Source organism: Neodiprion virginianus, chromosome 7 (assembly GCF_021901495.1).
Source record: "Neodiprion virginianus isolate iyNeoVirg1 chromosome 7, iyNeoVirg1.1, whole genome shotgun sequence".
Taxonomy (NCBI): Eukaryota; Metazoa; Arthropoda; class Insecta; order Hymenoptera; family Diprionidae; genus Neodiprion; species Neodiprion virginianus.
Window position 1 is genome coordinate 24599520 of NC_060883.1, and position 19002 is coordinate 24618521.

Consider the following 19002-nt stretch of genomic DNA (forward strand, 5'->3'; position numbering starts at 1 on the left):
CCTGAGCTTGGCCAAAATTTACGAGCAGATATTATTATATTGACCTCAATACAAAGTGTTCACTCGAATCTGATTATCTATTTCGATATTTCTGATGCTACGTTTCCTATTCTATACGCATGGTTGTAAGTTTCAGACATAGAATATTGAAAAATCAGTCTTTGAAATAAATGCAAACTGTTGCGTTTCGTTGTGATAACGTATTGGCCTATACACCTGGCGAGAATTCATTCTTTGCGCTTCTCACGTTACTAACAATTTGAGTGATAAATGTGCATGCTGCTAACTCCAGGCCACAAAACCGCCGCCTTCGCGTGACGGATGGAAACGGGTATTATGCGCTGCTAGAAAAAGAGCAGCGATTGCGTGCCTAAGAAGCGAACCACTTTACAAGTTGAGGAGGTAAATCTGTTATGGTAACTAACAAGGAGAGTACCGTAATCGTGTCAGAATAAAATAAATTTTTTGGTGCTGCTCCATTGGACAAATAAATTCGTTAATAGTCGACAAATATGCATCTAAAAACCCGTCCTGTCTCACAAACTCTCCCTGTCTAAACTGGAATCGCTCTCAGCGTTGACTTGGATTCGGTAAAATAAGACCATTGTTTTTGTGTGCAAGAGAAAACGTGTAACGACAGGTATCAATTATCTATGCCATGACTGTTCACGCTAGTTCACAAATTTTCAGGCATCGGGCAATCAATATCTTTGCAAGAACTTATTACGAACTCTGGCTGCAAGACGAGAATGTGGGACAAGAAGTTATGATTGAAGATCTGACGGTGAGTGCGCGTTACATTAATCCAATTCTTATGCGCTACCTGATCAGCATTTTTATGATCGGAGAAAATAATGACCCACTTATTTGACAGCAATCATTCGAAGATGCAGAATTGAAAAAGATGGATAAGACGGAAGAGGAGGGTAAACCTGATCCTTTAACGCAACTAGTTACAACGTTCTGTCGCGGAGCCATGACTGAACGTTCAGGAGCTCTTCAAGAAGATCCCCTCTACATGAGTTATGCGCAAATAGTATCAAAATCTTGCGGGGAGGAAGAAGAGGAAGGCGAAGATGAAGGAGGGGGCGAGGAGGAAGGCGCGGCATCAATTCATGTAAGATCAAATCTTCACTTACACCAGGCTAAGCCTTTAACACCGGGAGCTATTTTCTTGTTAATAATGGGAACAAAGAACTGTTGTTAATACCACTAATTGCAATCCTCTCTTCTTTTAATCGATAACCCAAGAGGCCTATGCACAAACTCATGGTAAGATTTCTACTAACTTACCTACACACATTACTAACGCTAGATGAAATGTGAAAAATTCCTATTTCACATACTAGATTCGACGAAAATTTTCGAGGTGAAAAAAAGATCGGACATAATTCATCCGATTCTTTTAGGAACAAGAAATGGAGAAACAGAAGCTGTTGTTTCATCAAGCTCGTCTTGCAAATCGAGGAGTTGCAGAAATGGTATTGCTGCATATTTCGGCTTGCAAGGGTGTCCCAAGCGAGATGGTCATGAAAACTTTAGAGCTGGGCATTTCAATTCTACGAGGTGGTAACATCGAGATTCAGAAGGGGATGCTGAACCATTTGAAAGAGAAAAAAGATGTTGGATTTTTCACCTCAATTGCTGGATTAATGAATTCGTGTAGCGTACTAGATCTCGATGCTTTCGAAAGAAACACAAAGGCAGAAGGTCTGGGAGTCGGGTCTGAAGGTGCTGCGGGTGAAAAAAATATGCATGATGCTGAATTCACCTGTGCGTTGTTCAGGTTTATTCAACTGACTTGCGAAGGGCACAATTTAGGTAAAAAAAAAAAATTTTCCCACTGTTCCTCCTATTTCCTGAAGTACTGATTTTTCGTACCTTAAAGTCCAAGCACGTAAATACTTTTTCTACAGACTGGCAGAATTACTTGAGAACCCAAGCTGGCAACACAACGACGGTGAACGTAGTCATATGCACTGTGGATTACCTCCTTCGTCTCCAGGAGTCAATCATGGACTTTTACTGGCACTACTCCAGCAAAGAACTCATAGATCCAGCTGGAAAAGCAAACTTCTTCAAGGCTATCGAAGTCGCAAGTCAAGTATTCAACACCCTGACTGAAGTTATTCAAGGTCCTTGTGCTCAGAACCAACAAGCTTTGGCACACTCTAGGCTTTGGGATGCCGTGGGAGGATTTCTGTTTCTCTTTTCACATATGCAGGACAAACTTTCCAAGCATTCTAGCCAAGTAGATCTTCTCAAAGAATTACTAAATCTGCAAAAGGACATGATCACGATGATGCTGTCTATGTTAGAAGGTAAATGTTTCGTTGAACTGAGCTGTTTACATGTCACTGATCGGGAGACCATGTTTTGCTGAAAGAGGTGTACTGATCACTTTATTTTATTTATACTACTCAGGTAACGTTGTAAACGGCACCATTGGAAAGCAGATGGTGGATACGCTCGTGGAATCTGCTGGAAATGTTGAATTAATTTTGAAATACTTTGACATGTTCCTCAAGTTGAAGGATCTTATATCTTCGCCCAGCTTCCTCGAAGTTGACATCAATAACGACGGATGGGTATATCCGAAAGACTTTAAGGAAAAGATGGAACAACAAAAAAGTTATACCATGTGAGTAGCATTTTTTTCATTTATACTCTCGCCTTCGTGAAAAATAGTTCGCCCACGACTCAAGAAACGAATGAATATTTTTATTCGCAGCGAGGAGATCGAATTCTTACTAGCTTGTTGCGAAACAAATCACGACGGCAAAATTGATTATGTTGCATTTATGGATCGTTTTCACGAGCCTGCTAAAGAGATTGGCTTCAACCTCGCTGTTCTGTTGACAAATTTGTCAGAACATATGCCAAACGAGCCAAGGCTTGCACGTTTTCTTGAAACAGCAGGTTCTGTGCTCAATTACTTTGAACCGTTCCTGGGGCGAATAGAAATTCTCGGCGGTAGTAGAAAAATTGAGCGTGTTTACTTTGAAATCAAAGAATCCAATATCGAGCAGTGGGAAAAACCTCAGATCAAAGAATCGAAACGAGCGTTCTTCTACAATACAGTAACCGAAGGAGGTGACAAGGAGAAATTGGAGACATTTATTAATTTTTGCGAAGATGCTATATTTGAAATGCAGCACGCAAGTGCCTTGATGGCTGTCGAAGAGAGCAGCGGTATTGGAAAAGCAAGAGAATCATCTTACACCTATATGACGGAAGATGACGATGAAAGAAACAAGGATCCGATCCGAAGGGGAATTCAGGCTTTCAAAGACGGAGTTTATTTCTTCTTCTCAATGTTCTCTCCGACCAACATAAAGAACAAATTTTCCGAAATGCAGCAAATGACAATCCCGGAATTGTTTGTTGGCTTCTTTAAAATGATTTTCTATGCATTCTACTACTCTGGATTTGGTGTCGGCTGCGTTATCAGATACTTCATGAGATTATTGCTCAGTTTAATGAGAGGACCGCACATTGACGAACCGATAGTTGAGGTCAAGGAAGAAGAAGAAAAACCGTTACGGCTACTACCAGCCTTACCGCCAACGCCCGATGATTCAAATTTACAGGTTCGATCGACGCGTAACATTTTTATCTGGCCAATTTGGTCCGTGATAATGATTTTCAATCGAATTATACGCTTATTCACAGGTCCAGGCGTTTGGAATGGATATAACGAAAGAAGAAGGTGGTCAAATTAAACTAGCTCCCCACGAATCTGCCGCTTCTACACCTCAGTCAAGTATGGAAGAAACGGGTGAGAGTACGCAAGACGAAGGAGTCGGCGAAGATCATCCTCGAGGTGCAGTGGACGGAATTGCTACCGAAACGGAAGGACCTGTGACATTGGCAGACTTATTAGGGTACATTGATTCGCATTTCAGCTGCTGTCGTTTCATCCAACTCTGAAAATATATAGTCACACATCGAACGAACAACAAATAGTTATCGATAATGCGAATATACTTCAACAGAGGAGAACAAGCCAGAGCACAAGCAGCAGCTACAGCCGAGGCGGCAGCAGCTCAGCAAGCTGCAATGGCAGCTGTCGAGGCAGAGGCGAAACAAGAAACTGCAATCGAACCCTCAGCTGGCTCAAGTATCGATCTTTCCGAATACACTCACCGCATTGTGTCTTTCCTAGCGAGAAACTTTTATAATCTGAAATACGTTGCCTTAGTACTGGCCTTCTGTATAAACTTCATGTTACTCTTTTATAAGGTAATTGTTACTAACATATGGGTATGGTAATCCATGTGTCTCGTCGTTCAAGGATTAAATGACGATCTTTGTCAGGTCACTTCGCTTGGTGAAGAGGAAAACGGAAGTGGCAGCGGAGATCCGATAGCTGACTTGTTGGCAGAGATTTCAGGCGAGGGTTCATCCGATGGCGATGGTAGCGGCGGTGAAGGAGGAAGTGGCGGTAGTAACGGAAGTTCCGAAGAAGAGGAGGATCCTTTGGAACTTGTTGAAGTGTCGGAAGACTTCTACTACATGGCGCACGTCATGCGACTTATGGCTGCCATGCACTCTATTGTGTCCCTTGCCATGCTGGTCGCCTATTACCACCTCAAGGTATGAAATTTTTTTTTTCCTTCTTATTTTTCTCCTCCGAAGAACCTGTTTTCTCCTGCAAGCCGGCGATCCTTTTGTCAGTAGAAGCTGGCTGGAAGCTACGGAAAATCTTGGATCAATGTCTTTGTATCGATTTCTCCGAATTAGGTACCCTTAGCTATCTTCAAGCGTGAGAAAGAAATTGCTCGTCGGGTAGAGTTTGACGGTCTGTACATAGCAGAAACACCGGAGGAGGATGATATTAAGGCACATTGGGATAAAATGGTGATATCTGCAAAGTCTTTCCCTGTCAATTACTGGGATAAGTTCGTTAAAAAAAAGGTTCGACAAAAGTATAGCGAAACGTACGACTTTGACTACATCAGTAATCTACTCGGAATGGAAAAGACTTCGTTCAGCCAACAAGAGGAAGAAGGTTCTGGATTGCTACACTTGTAAGTAACTTTTCAAACACAGTTTGTGCACAAATTGATTTTTCTATTTCTTGCAAGTCGCCCATTTCGATTATCAAATTTTTACTACTGATGCGTAATGCTGCCGTCTGTTTCAGTATTATAAATATCGACTGGCGTTATCAGGTCTGGAAAGCGGGCGTCACGATTACTGACAATGTAAGGGCAATAGTGGAAAAAGTGATTACTATCCCAATTATCGGCAATCAGAATCAGCCTTGCATACTTAAGTGGGAAATGTTCATTTTTCAGGCCTTCTTGTACAGTTTATGGTATTTTACGTTCTCGATACTGGGAAACTACAACAACTTCTTCTTTGCCGCACATCTGTTGGATGTCGCAGTAGGATTCAAAACACTCAGAACAATTTTGCAGTCAGTAACACACAACGGAAAACAATTAGTATTGACCGTGATGTTGCTGACAATCATAGTCTACATATACACGGTCATAGCCTTTAATTTCTTCCGGAAATTTTATATTCAAGAAGAGGATGATGAAGTTGATAAAAAATGTCACGACATGTTAACGGTATAAATCACTCTTCTACAAATTTTTTAACAAGCGATGTAGTCATACGTGCATCGATCTGCTTTGGAAAATATCTCAAAATTCCTGATACGTTCATAAACATAAACAGTAACAATATTTTTTCGCGTTATGTGCTTCCAGTGCTTTGTATTCCATCTGTACAAAGGAGTGAGAGCCGGTGGCGGTATTGGTGATGAAATTGGAGAACCCGACGGCGATGACTATGAAGTCTATCGTATAATGTTTGATATCACGTTCTTCTTCTTTGTCATTGTTATCCTGCTTGCTATTATTCAAGGTGCGTAATGTCGTTATCTGAATTTCGCATCTAAACCTCAATGAATTTCTCCAAGAACGATGATTCGATCATTGGTTATATTTTGTTATTAAGGTTTGATCATCGACGCGTTCGGAGAGTTGCGTGATCAGCTTGAAAGTGTCAAAGACAACATGGAAAGCAACTGTTTTATATGTGGTTTGGGAAAAGAGTACTTCGATACAGTGCCTCATGGTTTTGATACACACGTCCAGCAGGAACATAATTTAGCAAATTACATGTGAGTAATCTAATGTCATCTTCTAAGTTCTACACCGCACGATATCAACAACAAATTAGCATGGATTAGACTTGTTCTTCTAAATGCATTTACGTTCGTATTTCAGGTTCTTCCTCATGCATCTGATTAATAAACCGGATACAGAATACACTGGTCAAGAGACGTACGTTTGGAATATGTATCAACAAAGGTGTTGGGATTTCTTCCCAGTGGGTGATTGCTTCCGAAAGCAGAACGAGGCTGTTGAGGAGGAAGCCAAAAAGAAATGAAGTCGACGGTTTCACGTCGCAGTAAAAAATATCGAGTCGACCGTTAAATCCTATCTCGATCTTACCGCTTCTATACTGTAGGTAGTGAAGCGAGATGAATTTTTTTTTCAAATCCTAGGTTCAAAGAATTACTACGAATTATAAAATTGCGAAAATTTCATGCGGTGCCGTGAAAAATATTCAGATGATTCATAAAAACATTGATATTCAAAAGATCTATCATCTCTTTGAAATGCAGCTTAATCTTCGCTACGTTTTCAAATTTCATAATTGAAAGGAGCTAATATGAATTTCAGAACGTCAAGCTTTTTAACATGTATTTGTATAATTTACCTTGGACTATTGGAATTCGAACGATACACATATTTTTATAAGCCTTTATAATACTGAATGAGAAACATAATCCGGTAGTAATTTTAGCGCAGCGAAGCTCTCATAACTTAGATTCACTCGTTATAAACGTCCTATCGTACATTTATTAATCATTAGATGAAATCAAATAATTAATATTAAAAATTGAAAGCACAAAGATCTAGTAATATATTAGTGGTTGATAGATTATTATTCATACTTTTTACGGTTCACTGGCGAAATGATTCGGTCGTTATTCTCCATGTATAGACACATCTCTAAAGGCCGACGGCATTGTCGATTTATTCTTATAGGATAACATGTTGCCGATTTTGGAAACTTTACTGGTTAGATCAGTTACTCTATACATTATATTATAATAAACACGTAATGCATTGTACGCTGCAGTGTAAACATTTTTGAAAATATGTTATTATTGACGACTGAGCTGATATAATGTTAAATTAAATATGTGTCGATATATTGTAAATAAAGATTTTTCAGCGGCGTTACCGAAAAACACCGAATCGTCAAAGTTACTATTTATTCAATTTCGTTTTGCGGGACGAAAATGACCGGTCGTAAAGAGAAATTGTGAACCAGTTCTATTTTTATGCTCCCGTTAACGAAAGAGAGACTGAGCTTACTAATGGTTTCTTCTAAACTTGTATCTGAAATCTCATTCGCCGTTTTTTGTAATTCTACATCCTCTGACCTGCTCAATGCCGCTCGGCGCGATCAACTCACTCACCGCGTGTTCGAAAAATTCGAATATTGATCTTTCTTATCGTTGCACATATTTCGCAAACAGTACCTGATCAGCCCATCGTTTTACCTTAATTAAAATCCCGTCAAACATTAAATTAGCTGACGCACACTTTCATCTACTCGCTCCGGTTGGCCTACTACTAGGAGCAGGTACAACCCTTTCACCGCTGTGCGTTGGTCAGCTCAATCTGTCCACATCCGACGGTCCTGATCTGTACTTACAAAAGGCAGGACTAGGTTGGTTCGTCGGGGGGAGTGCGTCGTCCATCCCGCCACAGAATCGAGAATCATGCCTCGCAATCACCAGTGATCTTTAATTCAACATGACGAGATTCTGGGAGATCGAGGAGGGCCGTCCTATTTACTCCTTCTCGGAAGAAGAACGGACTTGCGAGGTACGTTACGATAAGCACACCATTCAAAACGAAGAAAATCGTTAAGTAATAGCTGTGCCGTTTGGTCATAGAATAACGGAGCCAGGCGAATCCAAATACATAGAAAAAGAAAAGATTATTGGGCCATCAACGAAAGGTAAATGGTGACCCAGAACCGAAACGAAAGTATCACGCTGTTTTAAACGTATACCTGACCTTCGGTTATATGACCCTATAATAATCGCAGAGGTACGATCCAGCGAGGAAGGGTACTATGCCTGACTCATCACGCTATTATAAAACAAAGTAGTCCTACCACAAGGGTACGAGTCATATTAGACGGACCTGCGAAAACTATCTCTGAAACCGCACTCTGCGATACTCTACTCGTCGGTCCCACTGTAGGTATAACCAGACATCTTTGTTTGGGAAAAAAATCAGCGGGGTCAAGATTTCTGGATATACAAGTGGTTGTGCAAGCAAGCCTACGTATTAACAGGAAGCATTGAAAAATGTACCGACAAGTGCTTGTGGAACCAGAGGATCGCAGATATCAACGAATCCTATGGAGAATTTCTGCTGGACAAATACAACCATGCGAGTTGAACACCGTCATCTTCGGCTTGTTTCCTGCGCCGTATTGAGCGATAAGAATACTTCATCAACTCACGGAAGATAAGACGCATTTATTTCCTAGAGGAGCCAAGGTCCTCAAGGAAGACTTCTACGACGACGACGTCCTCACTGGAGCCGCTACAATAGAAAAAGCAATTTTTCGGAGAAAAGAGCTGACGGTACTGTTGACATCTGCTGGATTAATTTACCACATGCCAATGGTCATCGAACGATCAGGTAACCTTACAGGAGGTTCCCAAAGAAAGCATAAACGAACGCCTCGGCCTCGGAGAGGAAACAGCATTGAAAACTCCAGGGGTATTCTGCAACTCTGGCAGAGATAGTATTGTATATACGGTCCACCCATTTTCTAGCAAGTCTAGAGTTACTAAACGAACAATCCCGTCGTGAACAGCGAAAATCTTTGACGCGTTAGGACTCGTCGCTCCAGTAATCGTCACTGCTGAGATCCTCACGCAACGATTACCGAGTCTGTAGCTTGATTAGAACGAATCCGAAGAGCACATGGTACATTTGGACATAGTTTTTAAAAAGCCGCTTGAACATAGCTTCACTTTAAAACACGGGGAATCGACATCTTGGGAAAAATAATTGGAGTTTTTAGGATTTATCTTGTCACCTGATGGAATCCGACCAGATTATCAGAATAAATCAGAGGTCATTAAGAATTTTTCAGAGCCAACAAATAAAGAACAATTGCAAAGATTTTTTTGGTGTATGTAACTTTTATCGCCAATTCAGTATTAACCTTTAGAGGACGGGGATTTGGGATTCTTGGTCTCCTTCAGAAAATGCATAAAAAAGGTATCTAATACGTTAAAACTGTCATGGGTAAAGTGTCGATCACGCGTCGCCCCCGTATACGGGTGATCCCGTTCTCTAAAAGTTAAACACTCGTACCACTCAAAACCTTTACGCGTGTCATTAAAGGATACAGTACCTTTAAAATGGCAAAAATAACTAGCCAAAGGATATCAATATTCAAAGGACCCTTTCAAACTTTTATCTATAACGAGGTTTCGTGGATGGGGTTTTCAAAAGAAAGAAGGGTAATTCACCAGTTTCAAATACGGCGCCGGTGAATTAGGTAAATTGTACTCAGGTAACAATTTACCAGTCCAGGTACAGCTATGATTGACCAATGCTCAATGGGGCGCCGGTAAACCGGATGTAGGTATGGGACGCATGCATTGGTTTGCGAAGAACAGACGTATCTAGCCGCCGAGGGTATAGACTGGCATTTCACGAATACATTTACATTAAAGTAGGTAGATTCGTCGGACTAATTAGGGTATAATACTATCGTTAGCGTTTATGACTAGACCGTTCGTAAAATGACTAAATCCGGTAGTATGACCCCAGCCAGGTCGGCGCGTACAATCACCCCATACGTGGCGAGACAATGTGCTTACTCGGAAGTCTCCGCGATTGAACAATAAATACCTTTTGTGGGAGAAAATAAAGGCTCGAAAATTTCCTTAATATTTGCCTAACAATTGCAACGTTCGGTCGCATAGCCGGACGACGTGACTGCGAAAGGGTCCCCTCTATTGTTTCAATTCCAAAAATTTGCCCGATCCTTTCCCCGCCTTCGATGCCGCCCCCGTCCGCTTCTCCACCAATCCTAAGACTCGTAATATTCCCACCGATCGGAAATCGCAAAACCATTAGTTTTCTCGTTTCCCTGTCCTGCCCTTAAACCAAATTTGCTCCCACTCCTACCCCACTATAACTGACATAAATAGAAAGTCCAACGTCAGTTTGTCAGTTTAAGTCAATCGTCTCAGTGAGGCACATTGGCAGTGTTCCGAAGTATTGAATAATTGTGACGCGTCCGCGTAAGTAGACTTGTCAGTTGTCGATATTTAAAAATTTTCAACAACAGTGCTATAACGTACACGGCTACTCGTATTCCTCGTATTCCATTTCGAAGACGCGTGCTTCGATCCTTGGACTCGAACGTCACTCTCGACGGCTATATATCGAAAACTATTGCAGCGCGACATTTCTCGACGAGTCGCAGGGTCGATACAGAGCCGTCACGACGCCATATTGTATTGTAGCTGGTATGGTGCGGGGTGTACGTGTTGTTTCGTTATTTTCGAATAACCTTCTTTAATTATTTAATTTATCTGACGATATCGCCAAGTTTTTTTTTTTGATGTGATTACGAATCGTGTCCCCGTGTTGATACAATGTACATTTCACACCTTTACACGCAATAACTATTCGAAAAGAAACATTACAAATCACGGACCCGTATTCATTTGACTGATAATATTTTTGTGTGCTGAAAACTATTGTTTACAAGTGTCTCGCATCACCTCGTGGCTAAACCTGTTCACACAGTGTATAATAGTGAATTTAAGTGATTTTCCCTCGCAGAAAAGTAACCCGGATACGTTCTATAACGAGTGCTGAATGTTTTTTCGTTCTACGAGTCTTTGTTCCTTTTTATAACCTGACAATCTCGAGCAAAAACCTCTGTTCTCTTCTGAACATGTTATTGCATTTTTGACAGAATCATAAAGGTAAGATTTCCAATTAGTCACGTATCAAACTTATTCTCATACTTTAGTCTAAGCTTGTCTTCTATTCTTTTTCAAATTTTCTAGACTATTTACTTATTCGCTTATAAATTTGTCATGGAACATCTTCTATAAATATAATTTTTGTGCACAGATTGTATCTGTATACCGTACCTGAACTTCACCCAATTTAATTTTTATCGATCAAACGATTGAAAACTGATCCGAAAGTTAATCTCCCAAATCAATAGATAGACTTTTCTTTTACTTAATTTGCAATCTCCTTTTTAGAAAGAAACGCATAGTCAAGCGCCGCGATGTGGCCGGCACAAGGTAATAAGTCTGCGAAGGGTGGTGGTTCGACAGCACAGAATCTTCGCACTTTGGGTATGACATCTGCCATTACTTTAGCGGGACCAAAACCCAGCGATTACCTGAGGACTAATGAACTTCATGAAGCTCTCAAGCCTTACAATGTATTTGAGTCTGACAAGGAGCTTAATCACAGAATGGAAATCCTAAGGTTTGTTATCGCTAGATCTTACTTTTCAGTCAATTTAACGTTACCTTTGCCGGATTGGTTTATTTAACGTAACTTTCTAATATTAAAAAACTGTATTTAACGTTAATCATTGATTTTGTGTTAACTTGTATTATTTCTGTACTTATCGCGTAGCAAACTGAATAGCTTGGTCAAGCAATGGATTAGGGACACAAGTGTGGCTAGAAACATGCCTCCAAATGTTGCCGAACAAGTTGGTGGGAAAATTTACACGTTCGGATCGTATAGATTAGGTGTGCATCACAGAGGTGCTGACATAGATGCGCTCTGTGTCGTCCCGCGGCACATACATAGATCGGATTACTTCACGTCTTTCTTTGAATTGCTGAAACAGCAAGCAGAGGTTTCAGACTTGAGGGTAAGTCATAAGATTGGGAAAGAAGTATTTTGCTTTAAAGTGGAGCATCTTTGATTATAACAACTTTTCGTCATTTTATAACGCACTCTCATTTTTAGGCAGTGGAGGAAGCCTTTGTACCCGTTATTAAAATGAAGTTCGACAGTATAGAAATTGATATGCTGTTTGCCAGACTAGCGCTAAAGGAAATCCCTGATACAATGGTAAGCTTTGAGCTATGCGTATAAAAATTTTTAAACTTCCGAATGAATTACTCTAATTAATGAAATTTTTAGGATCTCAAAGACGATATGCTGCTGAAGAATCTTGATCAAAAATGCGTACGAAGTTTGAACGGGTGTCGAGTGACCGATGAAATATTACGTCTGGTACCTAATATTGATAATTTTCGACTTGCACTTAGGGCAATAAAACTTTGGGCTAAAAGTAAGATATTTGAAGTAATATATATCTTGTCGACCGATACGTTGTTAATGCCATCTGTGACATGATCCTTACAATAAATATATTTTTCAGAACACGGAATATACAGCAACGTCTTAGGCTACCTTGGTGGTGTTTCTTGGGCAATGCTCGTCGCTCGAACTTGCCAATTGTATCCAAATGCAGTTCCTGCTACGCTCGTACATAAATTTTTCCTCGTATTCTCCCAGTGGAAATGGCCGCAGCCCGTCCTTCTGAAGCAGCCGGATAACGTCAATTTAAGTTTTCCAGTTTGGGATCCAAGAGTAAGTAGAGCTCGACTAATAGGTTCAGTTGTATCTCATGTCACAGAAAGTGACGTTATATTTAAAATAAATTCCTACACAAATATATTGGATCTGTTGTTTGGTTGAGTGTATCAAGATGCGAATCCAATATTTCCATCATGAAATTGTTCACTTCGAAAAACTCAAAAGTGCTTGTTATCCATGCAACTTAACCGAGTTGACAAACTGAGTATTTGTGTGACACGCGGTAGATAATATTAGTTTGGATAAAAACAATTTATTATCCTAAGACCCCAGCTTAAATTTATATGTCTGTTTTCAGATTAATGTCTCTGATAGATATCATTTAATGCCCATCATCACCCCAGCATATCCGCAGCAAAATTCGACGTTCAATGTCTCCGCATCAACACGAACAATTATGCAGCAAGAGTTTAAGTCGGGTTTGGCCATAACAGATGAAATTATGAATGGAACAGCTACATGGGATAAACTGTTTGAACCCCCAAATTTCTTTGGGAAGTACAGACACTACATTGTGCTGTTGACCAGCAGTTTGACGCCCGAAGATCAGCTTGAATGGTGTGGATTAGTTGAATCAAAAATACGACATTTAATAGGTAATATATTGTATAAATTAAACAGTATACACTTAAAGTCCCGTCATTTTCATTCCGTGATTCTTTTCTTTCCTCCGTACTATTTCTTCTCGAAACTCTTGGGTGAATATAATAATAATCCTCAGATGCTGAAATGGTGAAATTCTAACTCTGTCTCACAGGTACATTGGAGCGGAATCCACACATCACCCTGGCCCATGTCAATCCTGAGGTATTCTCGCCATTGGAGCCCGCTACCGACCGGCAATGTTCCATGTGGTTCATAGGTTTAATATTTGCTAAAAGTGAGAACCTGAAGGTTGACCTTACCTACGATATCAAGTCATTCGCCGATTCAGGTATAGATATATCTTCTCGGTTGACATATTTTACACAGGTGTCTGTTTACGTTAAAATTAATTATTTTTTCAAAACATATTTCAGTCGAGAGACAAGCAGAACAAATTCACATGTTGAAGGAAGGAATGTGGATCGAAGCAAAGCCCGTGAAGCGCAAGGAACTCCATACATACATTTCTCCCAGTTTAGTGAAGCGCGAACGTAAGGTACGTAATGAAATGCTCCATTTCATATTTTGCAAACAATCCAGAATCAATATAATAATACCACATAATTTACGGGTTAACAGGCTTCCGCTTCCACCACAATTACTCACATTAACGGAAGGTCTAGCGGGAATGGAGGAGGAACAGTTTCGCCAAGTGGAGGTACAGATATCTCTTCCAGAAAAAGACGATCCGACAGTATGGATCAGTATGGAAAGAAACCGAAGGTCCATGACCCAGAGCATCAAATTACACAAGTGAGTTGAAAAGGGTGAAACCTTCAATATGTGTTTATCCTTCAGAGTCCATAGTTGGGAATTAAATGTTGTTTCATAATTTTTTTCCTAGGCGGAAGATGGTTCATTGGTAGTTGTTCAGTCGTGCGGTGAGGACAGTAACTCTGGATTCAGCCTGGACGAATATAAAGACAATACGACAGCTGCAAAAGATGTAAGAAATTAAATGATAACATTAATCTCTTTACGCCAGCTTGGAAAATTTCATATATTTGTTGATAGTTTATTTTTCTCCTGTCAAGTAAAACAAAAAAAAAAAAACAAAGAGAAGTGCAATCGCTCTTATCATCTCCCTGAAATGACAAGGTAACAGATCAAATATAAAATGTACAGGCGTTGGTTACTTAACCTTTAGAGGGCCGGCGTTTTTCCCTTGAAATTCGATATTTTTCAGAGGTATGACTTATGTATATAAATAGTCAACACGTCCGGTGGAGTGACCGAGTTACCCGCTGACTCCTAAAAGAGCCAGGACGGCCCTCCAAAGGTTAATATTTGCTCTGCAGTTTACTGAAAGTTTGGTGTTTAAAATTGCTTCCCGTTTCTCAGTTAATTAATGATTCGAGGTATGTTGTGCTGTGAGTGAATATTTGTGTTTTTTACATTCTAGGAAAGACCGACCACTGGTGCAGCAGTTGTCCAAGAGGGATTTGTGTGCACTTGACCGTTGCACGGTTGTTATCATCCACCAATCCAAAGATGGTCCTCAGGATCGTCTAGAATGTAAGCACTCGTCACACCAAGATCCACTGCCCATGTTATGTGAGTCCTTTGTTTCGTAAAAGAAAACGCCGGTTACTGGAGAAGAAAGACCCTCAAACGGATTATTATTACTAAACTTCAATTTATTACGAAAATAGCGGTATTAAATGTAAATGTATAAATTCTACGTGAAAGTGGTGAAACACAAATGATGGTTAATATTTGTTACGGACGTGACATAACGTTTCCCCCTTACATCTTATTTCTCTCTTGTAGTCTTCTGCCTTGCTCATATTTGTTTTTTCTAAAACTTTTTTTAAACTTTTTTTCACGAGTATTTTGAATATACTTGTTCACAATCAATGGGTGACGCGGTTGTTTATCAGGCTTTTTACGTGAAAAATTAAATATTCAAGATTAAACGCATTATTTGGCATATTGTCAGCGTGTCGGATTAGCGTTGCTAATTATGAGTACTGTTACAAAAGACTATTTGAAGAAAAATAATTTGCCAGGGGGTAAACAACTGCCGTTTGTAAAATCAGAATCGTCAATCATGATCATCTGTTAAATTGGCCATCTAGTTCAATAACTGCTCTCCGTTGATGATTATTTTGATTAGTTATTCGTTCGATTTTAATTCATCAAGATAATTTTAGCGTTAGAAGTAGAGCACGGACTTAGCGGTACAGAATTGCACCATCGATCATAGATCGGTGAATTGCCTTTCATCAGGCAATTTATTTCCTGTTGATACGCAATTCGATTACCAAGATACTGAAGAAAGAACTGTGCATCACAGGAATGTGTTTTAAGAAATGTATGATGTGCGATTGTTCAGATGTTATGAGAATGAGCCTCAGTTAATTTTTACAAAATCATAGAATCCTGTAGCACGGTGCTCGCGGGGTGATTTTATTTCTCCAAGTAACAGTTCAGGGCAGTTTTCTTTTATCAATCGATATCCTTATTTCTCGTTTTCTATACTTAGTTGCATTGGCATTATATATCGATCTCCCGTAATTTTTTTCAACCAGTAACAATATACATTTCTGTTGGTGTTATGTATGGGCTGCTTGATGAACAAAGTTTAGTTACTCATATTAACGTGCCACGAATATATCTCTATTTAGCGGGGATACGCACGTTTGTGTAAATATATGTCTATACTATCGAAATAAAAGTTATCCGTTGAGCTGCAGAAGTTATTGAGTATTTATTTAAACTCGTCGTTATACAGGCTCGACAAGTATGCTTTCTATCTCCCAAAGCTATTTTTTTTACACATCGTAGATCGTAAAATCAGATACATCGTAGAAGACAACACGTCTTCTATGAAAAATAGTCTTAGAATACGTCTTACTCCCCGAGTGCCGTGAAACTTACTATGGTGGGATCAGATGTTATTTTATCATTTTACACCGCTCATTTCGTTTCCCACTCTCCTCTAGCATCTTTAATATAGATTCGTGTACACTTGCCGTTAAACTATAAGGTGTATAGCTTTTTTTTTCTTTCTTTTTTTTTCTTTTTTCTTTTAATTCAAGCTCGATCACAATATTTGATACAATTTACGCGAATATTCTTATTCAATTTTCTCCTCGAGAAGCTTTGGCATTAACGAAATTGTGGGAATAAAACCGTGAAATTTATGTTTGTTTTGCTGGAAAAAACGAGTTGATAATTTTTTTTAGGAATATTTTGAACATTAAACGCAGTTGTTTATATTGCTATTTCTTTTCCCGTCAATCGCATCAGCACGCGACAAACGGTGCATCTAACAACAAGTGCAATATGTTCTTATTCTACACATGCTAATGAAGACGTACTCCTTAGCAAATAAAAGTCGAACATATATGATCAGTGAAAATGATTAGAAATGATACTGTAAAAATTTTCAGCGTTATCATAGTTCAACCGAATGGAATCGGAACGTCATACTCAATTGACTGTTGCGAGTAAATCTCTCCGAGTTAATTAAATAGTAGGTATTTAGATAGAAATCTTGCTAAAGGGAGGAATTAGTAACTGTTATTATTATTACGTTGTTTTTATTTATTTTCTCTCCATTCACTTGAGTCAGGGTATCATCCGATGGGTGTCCTTGCTCTCCTCAACCGTACGACTTGTCTCTCTGTCGCGAAATCCAAGCAAACGAAAATAATTTTGTCGCGTTACACTAGGCATAATACAGCAATGTGGAGAGAGAATGAATTTATTTGTTATGATCTAAGCGAACTCTATTTCAAATTCGGACCAATCGAGTTTTTGTAGTTTGATACAAATCAAATTCCTATGCATACCTATCCTATTATTTACAAGGGCAATACGATACTACTTGTGTGGGAATTCGAATTAACATTCCATTATTTGTATCGAAATAGCAATAAAATTAATTTGCAGTTCTCAGTTAGTCGAGTTTACAGGATATCTTATTTTTTTCACTGCAAGAAACTATGACAGTGCTCCGTGTACTCTGATCACGGGACGACCGAAGGAATATTGTCGTTAGATTATTCTTAGATTGTCGAGGGTATGTACGGAGCAAAAGGATTGGGAAGAATATTGATAAACGAAACTTGCTGTAAGTAATAAATATATGATAAATAATGTAATGATAATAATAAAATATTGATAATTCATCATCCGCGATATTAATGCGAATTCAAAATTCAAACAGTCCATGTGTTATGTTAGTTTTGGTTTTTATATATAATATTTTTAATAACATACGGAATTATATGAAAAAATGTATCTCGTAAGCGGTATGAATTTTCTCTTCTCCAGCAATGTTAACGAACACTACGAATAACATTTGGTTTATTTACAAATCGAATGTAAATTACATTACTTACAGAAGTGTTTAACTGGTTTAACAAATCAATGTTTATATCTTGGAGATATGGCTTTATTAAACCGAACATTATTCGTGTAGATCTTGATGAAAGTTTGTAACTCTATTTATTGTCTTCATTCCGGAGTTTCTATACTGCAGATTATTGGAAGAATTACTTTATTGACGACACGAATTCTGTCTATTGCGTTACGAATAGAACAATTATTATCACTATTTTCCTTTCATCTTTGGTCAACGATGTGATTGTCGATCTATCGACATGCTTTTTTGACATTCATTGTAAACGGTTAAATGATGCGGTATGCTTTTTGTGTGTGACATAATATTTGTTTATACTTATACTAGTGAGTGAATGCGTGTATAAATGTGTGTGTTGCATCTGCGCCACAATAGATCATTATCGGCTTATCGTGACAATTACATAGGGTTACACTTTATTCATCTGGTTGAATTTTTCATGTAACTATGACTGGATACATGGTTCAATATACTTATAGTGCGACAAGATCTTTGAACTATGACCTGACACAATTGTTTACCATATATAATCTTACATCGTCTGTAAACTATGTATCTTTCTCAGGTGAACAATAAATACGTTTTCTTTTATATAAATCTCTTAATAAATTTCCATCCCCTTGTACGTAATATGCTGTCAGCAATTCCTGAATCGTGCCAAGTAAATCAGAGAAACTGATGGTGGCTCCTGCGATCCTTTCACTGCTACTTGCGAACATCTATTACACTTTACAAATTTGTAGGTTCGATTGCCTAAGATAAGGCACTTTCAATCGCCTTTGAAATAATCACTAACTAGCTTTTATAGTCTACGTACTTGTCACTCTATTATTCGTACATAATTTTGCGAAACTTTGGGATCGCAGGCAAAAGAGACGAAAAACGTGATTATCATTAATTCCATGTAAATTCGAATGTTTATTCAGATGCTGCAGAGATTCTATCGACGAATGTTTCTTTGACATGGTATACAGATATTCTATTCTAATTCTTGATATCACACTGAAATACACATGTAAATATACGAACCTATATGAGGGTGTAACAATAAACAATCAATTCTTTATTCATTTCAATATGAGATACATACAATAGACTAAATGCAATATCGTCACATATTGTATCCTACAGAGGTGTGTTGTACATGAATATAGACCGAAGATTGAGATATACGTTGAAACTATTATGATAACCATGTGCTACAGTTTACTCCATATTCTGCTTGAACGATGCTTCATACTGTATGCCTGTTACCTCATATAAAAATAAAAT

At 38.9% G+C, this 19002-nt stretch overlaps 2 protein-coding genes across 2 annotated transcripts in view; both read left to right on the plus strand.

Moving 5' to 3' along the window:
* The window catches only part of LOC124309596 (ryanodine receptor), a 34238-nt gene extending 25177 nt beyond the window's left edge, over nucleotides 1-9061 (plus strand). Inside the window, exons 40-56 of the mRNA XM_046773374.1 lie at nucleotides 691-784; nucleotides 875-1117; nucleotides 1252-1272; nucleotides 1410-1821; nucleotides 1917-2321; nucleotides 2425-2641; nucleotides 2732-3590; nucleotides 3673-3884; nucleotides 3996-4242; nucleotides 4318-4596; nucleotides 4744-5030; nucleotides 5147-5207; nucleotides 5301-5579; nucleotides 5721-5877; nucleotides 5971-6136; nucleotides 6243-7919; nucleotides 8146-9061. Of these exons, the coding sequence (XP_046629330.1) occupies nucleotides 691-784; nucleotides 875-1117; nucleotides 1252-1272; nucleotides 1410-1821; nucleotides 1917-2321; nucleotides 2425-2641; nucleotides 2732-3590; nucleotides 3673-3884; nucleotides 3996-4242; nucleotides 4318-4596; nucleotides 4744-5030; nucleotides 5147-5207; nucleotides 5301-5579; nucleotides 5721-5877; nucleotides 5971-6136; nucleotides 6243-6405 (4102 nt within the window). The 3' untranslated portion in view covers nucleotides 6406-7919; nucleotides 8146-9061. The remainder of the gene's footprint in view (nucleotides 1-690; nucleotides 785-874; nucleotides 1118-1251; nucleotides 1273-1409; nucleotides 1822-1916; nucleotides 2322-2424; nucleotides 2642-2731; nucleotides 3591-3672; nucleotides 3885-3995; nucleotides 4243-4317; nucleotides 4597-4743; nucleotides 5031-5146; nucleotides 5208-5300; nucleotides 5580-5720; nucleotides 5878-5970; nucleotides 6137-6242; nucleotides 7920-8145) is intronic.
* Nucleotides 9062-10591: 1530 nt separating this feature from the next.
* LOC124308691 (poly(A) polymerase type 3) lies at nucleotides 10592-16059 on the plus strand. Its single transcript, XM_046771647.1, has 12 exons — nucleotides 10592-11065; nucleotides 11354-11585; nucleotides 11739-11982; nucleotides 12081-12185; nucleotides 12258-12408; nucleotides 12499-12710; nucleotides 13015-13312; nucleotides 13474-13650; nucleotides 13736-13857; nucleotides 13941-14114; nucleotides 14206-14307; nucleotides 14764-16059. The coding sequence occupies exons 2-12, from the start codon at nucleotides 11380-11382 to the stop codon at nucleotides 14815-14817; spliced, it is 1845 nt and encodes a 614-aa protein (XP_046627603.1). The 5' UTR covers nucleotides 10592-11065; nucleotides 11354-11379; the 3' UTR covers nucleotides 14818-16059.
* The last annotated feature ends 2943 nt before the right edge of the window (nucleotides 16060-19002 follow it).